Below are 9,076 nucleotides of genomic sequence, written 5' to 3'. Positions count from 1 at the left end.
ATAAGACAAAATCTGCCAAAAATCAACACGTGTGGCGGTTCTCGCATGCAAAAGCCAGCCGTGAAATGGCTTTCCATGAAATTGCCTAGCACAATTCTAAACATGTTTATTTCCTTATTTATTCGTTTTATTTTAAATTTTTTTGGGAAACTTTTCTCCGTGAAAATTTTTACTGGAAATTTTTGTATGATTGATTTCTTATACACCTCATGCATGGCATGATTGATTTCTTATACACCTCATGGATGGTATCCGCGCCAAGTGTTTCAATAAACATGCGTTCCACTTATTTGTCGTGTAGTATTTAAAGGGTTTAAAGAGCTTTTTGAGAACACCCTTTAAATACTACGTGACAAACAAGTGGAGCTCTTGTTTATCGAAACACCTTGGCGCATAGGGTGGGTCCCATGCATCAAGTAGGGTCCACCATTTTACCTCCTGTTTTGATAGGGTGGGTCCCGTGCTCTCAACCCGATCCCATGCATAGGGTGTGGCCCACCATTTTACACCTCATATTTAGATGGGGTGGGGCCCATTACACACGTATAGCATGGCCAAGAATATTAGTATAAGCTAAACGTGATTTTTTTCATTTTGTCATTCTTTTTTATTGGAAATGTTTTACCAGAAAAATAAATAATAAATTTCTAGCCTTATCGAAAAACAATCTTATTTTCATATTTTCAAGGAAAATTGAAAACCTACTTAGACCTTGTATCTTTCCCGTATAATATTATTTTCCCTGGAATTTTTTACACCTTACAACATAGGTGGATCCCACCATTTTACACCCATGTTTTGATGGACTGAGTGGGGGCCACCATTTAATACCAAATGCATCGCATGGGGAGTGGAACCCACAATTTTGCACCTAAGGTTTGTTGGTGCGGGCCCACCATTTGTATCTAAAACGATGCATTAGGTGGAACCCACCATTTTACAAAGGCATTCAATTCAATTGGACTCAGAGTTTCTTGTTTATGAATTTTATACCAGATGCATCGCATGGTAGGACTCAGAGTCAGAAGTAAAGTTTCTTATTTCTAACTCTTGCTTGAGTTGGAAGCAAAAAATCCAGGAGAAAATACCAAGCAGTTGCGTTATTCGCTGGATTCTTTTTTCGTAGGTATTTAAATAGGACTCGTCCAGGAGACACCATGATAATAAGGAACAACTGAGGAGAAAAAAATACTGAGAAATAGAAGGGAGTGAAACTTGAAAGAAAAGAGTAGAGTATGGAGACTCTCAATCGTGCGGAAAATGCTAGAGAGATTGCAGAGAAAAGGTTCGTGAATGGTAACGTAAAAGGCGCGAGGAGGATGGCTTGCATAGCTAGAAACTTTGTACCTGAACTCGACCACATTGCCAGAATGATTGCCGCATACGGAGTTCATCTCGCTGCGGCCCAAAAGATCAACAATCAACCGGAAAAGTATAAGGCGCGAGGAGAATGGTAATGTAAAAGGCGCGAGGAGGATGGCTTATTCATCCGGATAAGAACCGATCAAAGGCTGCAGTTGAGGCGTTTAAGCTAATTGGAGAGGCCAAGTATTTCTTATCAGATGTAGCAAAAAGGAAAGAGTTTTATTTTATTCTCTCTCTCTCTCTCTCTCACTCTCTCTCTCTCTCTCCTTTCTGTTTAGCCATCTCTGCATACTGGCGAATCTCCTCCATATCCATTTCTAACTCTTGCTTGAGTTGGAAGCTAGCAAAAAATCAGAAGGGATTTTATTTTTACTATAGATTGAAGGGCGCTCCTTCATTTTAGTTTGAAAATGCAATAAATACGGAATGGGTTTTAGATTTTATATCTTTGGGAAAACTACTAGATACTCCCAAGATAAAAATGTATCTACTAGATTCACCCCAAAATTTTCATGTATCTACCTTCTAAACACATCTCTTCTCTTATAAAGGTAACATCTCTGTCGTATGAGATTTTATGTGGTATAAGCCTGTATGGTTATTTTTCATTTGATGGGCACACCTTAGGATGATCTAAACCGTGGATTTGATGGGCCACAACATAAATAGGTCGTGGCCTAAAAATCATCTCCACAGGATCATCTCAACTCTCTATTGAGGAGCTGCATATTATGGAAACCTTATATAGATCCGAGGGTAGGGATCATCGTATGAAAATGAATTTCGGGCCACGATTAGTTTAGGTTGTGGCCCATCAAATCGAGGGTTTGGATCATCCTCTGGTGTGCCCATCAAATGGGCAGTTTGGATCCTGTGAATTAAACATTTTAAATATAAGTTTCATGAAATTTTAAAGGTAAGTCTCTCTCTCTCCTGTGAATTAAACATAAGTTTCATGAAATTTTATATGATATTATAAAATCACTCACAAAATAAATGATAGAATTTTCTATTTCATATACATCCTTACCAATAATGAAATTGTCATGACACATTTATAAAACCTGTTTGGAATTGGATGGCAGGAAAACATTTCTTAAGGAAATTTTTTTCATGGGAATTCTTTACATTGGCATGTCGAATTTTTTTTTTTCATGATAAATCGGTGTCTCCAAGAGAGCCGTATATATTTGAGAGGACGCGATTGAGATGACTCTGAGACATGACTAAAAATAATAATAATAAAAAAAGTCGATCCAATTTTGAGTAGAGTTTTTTGTTTCCTAATTTTTGCCACTTCTCATCACTCGGAGACACAACAAGTTCATGAATATTTTTTTCATAATATGCTAGCGCCTCCAAGTGGTGAGAGGGGTGGGGGAACAAAATATAGGAAACTAGTGTCTCCAATTTTGCGATTTTTTTGCCGCCTCATCACCGGAGACACTAGTTTCCTGGTTTTTTTTTGCCACACCACTCTCATCTCCAATTGGAGACTATGATTTATCACGAAAAAAAGTTCATGGTGGCCAAATGTGCCACTGGAGACACTGATTTATCACGAAAAAAAAATCATGGTAGCCAAACGTGTCCTTAAATAATTTAAATTTAAAGGGAAATGATAAAGTTTAGGGACATTATTATAATTTAAAGTTCCCTGTAAGCAAAACCTGAACTGTGGTGGTTCAAGTTACTTTTTTTCATGTAAAATCAAACAATGGAAAAGGATGAAATTTTGGAAAAAGTTTTTCCTAACTTTTCCAAAAAATTCTTCCAATCCAAAAGAGGAAAGACCATGGAAATATATCTACAAGGGATTTTTTGGTGACTTTCTCAGAAAGGCATCTCGCATCTGGCAGTTGCGTAAGAGAGCAGCCACATAGGCTCACTTTTCAGCAGATTTTGTCTTATTCATTTGATTCATCAGATGTGGCTGCGCTCTCATGCAACAGCCTGCCGCAAAATGCCTTCCTGCGAAAATCCCTAGCAATCACGCCGAATTTGAAACTCCAAATTCCAATCCAGAGCCTGAATCCAAGTTTTTGGAGAAAAATAGAGCACTGGCCGTAACAAACTGCAATCAGATTGAAACTGGAAAGCCTAATACAAAGTTAATTCTTTCAACTGTTCATGTAACAAAACTTATTTTTGGAAGAGGTTTGTGATGAATTCATTAGGCACCCCGTGCTAATGATGGAGGAGCACTAAATGGTATTAGGTACATGCCGCCAATTTAATTCAAAAGGGCGGTTAGCATTCAGAAGGGTTGGAACACTAAAGACAAGGTTTTAAATTTCAGTTTCAAAAATAACAATTCAGAAAGAAATCACAGCCGAAATACTTTTTCTTTTAATTTTTTGTCCTTTTTTTAGAAATATCTTAAAGGAATCTCATGATTCTTCTCGCATAGTGAAGTTGATTTTTGTCGGGTTTTTGTCGAAATGTCTTTATTTTTTATTTGAAAGTTACATGCTCTGCATATTTCGACCAAAACATTAATGAAATCCCAAAATTTCAGACGAAATCTTGTATTTTTTCGAATCCAAGTAGATTTCGTTTCAGCCAAAATTTAAAACCATGGCTAAACTGACATATTGCACAAGCTATAGAAATGAACACCAACCACATACAAACAATAAGGAAATGGCAATCTATGTTATTGGGACAGCACGGAAGCCATCGAGATGTGAAAATGTCAATTTCATAATCCACACAGCTGAATAAGAACAGAGGAGAGAATGTACAGATAAACAGCTGATGTGCCTCTGAACTCATGGGTGGTCAAGCATCATCAGCATCACTCCCAGTAATCTGAGCTTCAGGGCTGATCCAGTAGTTGGTCCCATCCGGACCCGACACCTTAAACCTGCTAAGCAAAAACCCATCTCAGTAAGTCACCCCCTCAATGTTACAAATACTAGGAATCTGATCAAATCGGCCCCAAGATCAGTATCTACCTCTCCAGGATAAACTTTCCTTCCTTGTACTTCTGGCTTCTCTCATGGGCAGCCTCCTAAAAGAAAATCACCAAGTTATCAAAAATTGATGTAAGAGTATAATTAGGGTACAATTCTAAAGACCTAGCCTCCTTATCTTACATATTTCCATCCCACAATCGATCCACAACAGATGCAAAATATGTCAGCGACGGTGTGCATTCCCGTTATCATCATTCGTTCTTCTTTCGGTCCAACAAAGACATTGACACTGTCAAAATTGGGAGAGAAGAACCAAATACATCATTCAAAATTGGAAGAGTGAATTGGAGGTGATGTTCTGAAGAGATACAAACCCTTTTTATAGATTACTATCAACCAAGTACTGGCTAAGCCTGAGTAGTTGGTGCCATGGTGGAAGCATGTAGGGTGTCGGTGATAAACTGATGCATTTGTTTAATTTTCAGATGCAACCACCAAGTACTGCTATAAGGACAACCAACAAGCTATTCACTAGAGGCCAAATAGCATGCGTACGGTTGATTTTCTTTCTTTTTCTTTGTTTGTTTTTTTTAGAATGGCATGTATGGTTGATTGTCAAATTTCAAATAAAAAATTTCCCACTGTTTTTTTAATGGTAAAAAAAAACTTCCAGCTTTTTCCACTAAGAATAGGCTATAAACTCATCAACAAATGAAAAAATATATATATATGGGTAGGACCATGGTTACAAAAAGTGGCAGGAAGCTGGTGGGGCAAAACAATAGAAAAACATGAATATGATTCACAGTATTCTGATGTAATAATAACATGAATAACAAGAATTGCAAAATCAAATATATTTCATCCAAGATATCATTCCTCAGAGAGAATGAAATGAGCAAAGAATCCACCTAATAAAAGGAAACCATGAATGCAACAATCAACAGGTTAGAAAAACTACAGTTCTTCTCCAGGAGAAAATGGTAAATGAATAAATAATATAGTAATATTCCTCATTTCAGAAAAACAGGAAATGGTAATTGAGTATGAAAAAATTTAATTTCACAAAATACTGAGCTTATAAAAAGAAGAATAGGCAATCAAGAAACTTACACCTTACTGAAGAGATAAGCTTTCCCATGCTTGCAATGGAAAGACTGAATAAAAGAACAGACATAAAATCGAAGTCAACATTTGCCTCTCACACCATACTAAATTGCAAACGTTAAAAACACTGATTACTCAAAAAAAATTCCCGCAAAAACTAGTCTTCAAGATGCAGAAAAATTGTGGTTTAGATCTTAGTTGTAAGTCGTATCTTTACAAGCACTTCTAGATCATGAGATCCGTAAACTATTCCATATTCAATGCTTTCAATCTGCAAATATAGTTTTGGAAGCTGGTATTGCCATCTTTAATTTGACACATACACCTATGTCAGTTTGTCCTATCTATCTTTCCCTCAGTGATTTCAAATAGGACAAACTGACATGGGGAGAAGTGCCTAAACTTATGAGTAGCAACCAAAAACCCTTAAAATTTGTACTTCACTATTTTATACCACCAACCCACTACCAAGAGTTTCATACCTTGGTGGCCAGCTCTCACCTCTGCCTCATTGGCATCGGCGATGCCAATTGGACCCATGAAAGCCCACACCACAGACCCTGCATGATCTCTCAAAACCCCACGGATATCAGCTGGACCCGGATTTCCCAAGCTCGAACCATCAAAGTTAAGCTTTAGAAAGCCCTCTGGAGGGGGTTCCCAAGCCAACAGGACCTTGAAGCGCTGTTCTTTGCTCACACGAATCTCCTACCATCCATTCCAGAGGTCGAAAGCAGATACAAAGTGAAAGAACGGTAGAATTCTTACCCAAGAAATAACAAGGGCAACCACCTTATAGTAGAGAAAGGTGGCAATTTTAGAGTTGCCATTGCTAGTTCATAGGATTGTGAATTTCCTATGTAATTGCTACACCAAATCTGATATTTAAGCAACTGAATTCTGGTATTAATTAGTATAAGAGCAAATCCGACCCCAAGACCTATTTATGGTCGTCATTGCTGTGAGTAATCAAGATCCTAGGAATCTTGGTGCAGCAAGGGGAAATATCAACCAATGCTTCAACGCAATTCATGCTTTGACAAGACATGGATGGGGTAACATGAGGATCGAAGGGACCAATGTCAACAAAGGCTGAAAACTCTCTAAAGGGATTCCAACGATCAATCGGAATGCAGTCAAGGTGGATATTAGCCCCCTACGAAACTGGGTCAGCATGGTCTGAATTGGAGAAAGCAGTATGGTGGAAATCATGGAACCAAAGTCAACATCCGAAGTGAAAGATACGACATTAAAAAAAAAACAGAGAAAATTCAAATTCACCCAACATATTATTTAAAAAAAATAAAAATCATTAATATGATAAAAGAGTACAAAGAGAGGGACATAACACCTTACCTCCAGATTCACAAAACTAATACAAAAGAAACTTACCTGCTATGAACACTTGGATCCTGCCAGAAGACCCTAATAGTCTTCCTCTCAGATGCAAAATTATCAAAATGATCCGTCACTTGGTTTCCTTCTCTACAAATTAGGCTTCCAGTGATGGGGGAGATCAAGTTCGTGTTAGTAGTACTTTATGAACCAAGGACTTTACAGTATCTGATATAGGCCATCTAGAATTTCTTATTTTTGCCTGAATATTGGTCCCAACTTCATAGTAGTGAGAGAAAGCAAAGATAATCTTCCTTTCAAAATCTTCAATGATTCCATCACCCCCAAATAAACCAGGATTGACCTTAGACACCCCCCAATATCTAATTTAAGATCTCCTATCTTTGGCTTATCCCAGCACACACGGATAACTCTAAGTGCTTTTAATGGTCCAGGAATAAAGAATTGTTGGAAGATGAACCAATTTATAAAGACTTGTTGGAAGGCTTCTATGATCCATATTGAGAATCCGGAAGATGAGGAAATTGATTTGAAGTTTTATGGAAAGTTTGATTTTGATGAATATTATGATTAACAGAAGGATCTACGAGAAAGTTCTGATGATCCAATTTATAGAATCTATTGTGGAGGATGAAGATTGTGTTAATGGGAGAGTATACTTTTACATTAAATAATAAAAGTCCAAATAGGCTTTTGATTAATCCCTCTTCTTTGTTTAGGATTTCACTTCCCCACTAAATGTCAGACTAAAAACAAACAAGACATACACACAGCTTGGTTAGCCATCAGGAATTTGTACCCAACTCGACATAAAATGTTGGTTATATAGTTTGCACATTGAACTCATCACATAAAAATGCCATTAAAGAAAACACTCATCACATAAAAATAGACGCCGACAAGCTAACTCAAACATATCCTCCTCTTATCCAATTTCATTACCAGATCCTATAAACAACATCCAATCATCCATGGAACCTACGTGAAGAAAAAGAACTACATAATTACTAGATCAAAAGAAAACAGGGAAAATTAATTAACTGCGAGAAAATTTAATATATAAAGAAAAAATTCAAATGGATTTTCTTTTGGTTCCTCTTCCCTGATGACATGATCCTCCAATGGTTAGCAAAATGTGAAAAAAAAAAAAAAAAAGGATTTGGGGATCCATGTGATCAGACATCCATCAAGACTAATAAGAGAAAAAATAAAAACCAAACGGGTTTTCAATAATTTCCCTTCACTCATACGATCAATTCATAGATTAGTGACTAGGTTACCCATCAAGAAAAGTATTAAAGGATAAAGACCCAAAAGGGTTTTCTTCTAATCAATAATTCCCCTTAACTCATATGATCAATTCATAGATTAGTGACTAGGTTACCCATCAAGAAAAGTATTAAAGGATAAAGACCCAAAAGGGTTTTCTTCTAATCAATAATTCCCCTTCACTCATATGATCAATTCATAGATTAGTGACTAGGTTACCCATCAAGAAAAGTATTAAAGGATAAAGACCCAAATGGGTGTTCTTCTAATTGCAAGAGAAAAACATGTAAAGCATGATGGGCATTCAATTAAAAATAAAAAGATACCTTGGATACGATGTCTTCGCAAAGGGCAAGATGGGTTTGACAGTGCTTACAGCTATAGATTTTACCATCGAGTTGAGTCACATAAAGCCTACCCATATCCCCACAATTCCCTCTCTCTCTCTCTCTCTCTCAAACTCTCAAAAGTACTTTTCTTCCTACCCTCAAAAGTAGCAGACAAAGGTGAAGAACGAGGGTTAGAGAGAAGAGACGATAACGTGGAGTTGAATCATTTCCTGAATTTTATTACAAAAGCCAGTTGGAGATGGTGCCTTAAACGGGAATGGCAAGGGCCATTAACTGATTTGGCAGATTTTGTCTTATTCATTGCTAAAAAATAGCTACTGATATTGGCACTACCGTGTTTTAATAATTGCACAAACTCAGCTTGTCTTTTCTTTACTACTCAGTCTTTTTAAGAGCTTTTTGGGATGCGTAATGCTAGGGAAACCGAGAATAGGACCACAAGCAGGATCGAACCAATCGATTCTTTCCAGAACATCGCAAGTGACGTGAGCAAGCTCTTAGATTTAAGAAAATTAACAAAAAGTAAATTTTTTTGTACACTCTCATTGCAGGTCCCATGATCGGTGGTACTCTCTCCTTATCAACTTCCTTTTGGGAACTGTAATGACCTTTGACAGCTGTTTAAATAATGATAGACAAGATTGATTTAGTGAAATTATCAAAATATGGTAGTGCAAATATCAGTAGCCCTAGAAATGCCTAAATATCCAT

The 9,076-nt window shown here is 37.0% G+C and overlaps 1 protein-coding gene across 2 annotated transcripts; it reads right to left on the bottom strand.

Annotated features, from left to right (window-relative positions):
• Window positions 1-3,992: 3,992 nt before the first annotated feature.
• Window positions 3,993-8,630, bottom strand: LOC143879909 (protein yippee-like). 2 transcript variants are annotated; one of them, XM_077382592.1, is made up of 5 exons: window positions 8,342-8,623; window positions 5,397-5,440; window positions 4,464-4,572; window positions 4,323-4,378; window positions 3,993-4,231 (listed from the first exon to the last, which is right to left on the bottom strand). In XM_077382592.1, exons 1-5 carry the CDS (start codon window positions 8,435-8,437, stop codon window positions 4,147-4,149), a joined length of 390 nt encoding a protein of 129 aa, XP_077238707.1. In that variant the 5' UTR covers window positions 8,438-8,623; the 3' UTR covers window positions 3,993-4,146. The 2 variants fall into 2 exon arrangements, with proteins under 2 accessions (XP_077238707.1, XP_077238708.1); XM_077382593.1 differs by lacking the exon at window positions 5,397-5,440 and having other exon boundaries at window positions 8,342-8,630.
• Between the last annotated feature and the right edge of the window lie 446 nt (window positions 8,631-9,076).

Source organism: Tasmannia lanceolata, unplaced genomic scaffold (genome assembly GCF_043159265.1).
Source record: "Tasmannia lanceolata isolate RefF3 unplaced genomic scaffold, GAP_Taslan_0.1 ptg000006l, whole genome shotgun sequence".
Taxonomy (NCBI): Eukaryota; Viridiplantae; Streptophyta; class Magnoliopsida; order Canellales; family Winteraceae; genus Tasmannia; species Tasmannia lanceolata.
This window is presented reverse-complemented; position numbering and strand designations above follow the sequence as displayed.

What these genes read in the sequence shown, in the direction of transcription:
- LOC143879909 (XM_077382592.1), bottom strand. Translation starts at nt 8,437, where the DNA reads ATGGGTAGGCTTTATGTGACTCAACTCGATGGTAAAATCTATAGCTGT. An exon ending in CGATTGTGGGATGGAAATAT is followed by an intron (nt 4,379 to 4,463) that starts GTAAGATAAGGA and finishes ATTTTCTTTTAG; the next exon opens with GAGGCTGCCCATGAGAGAAG. An exon ending in GGAAAGTTTATCCTGGAGAG is followed by an intron (nt 4,232 to 4,322) that starts GTAGATACTGAT and finishes TTTGCTTAGCAG; the next exon opens with GTTTAAGGTGTCGGGTCCGG.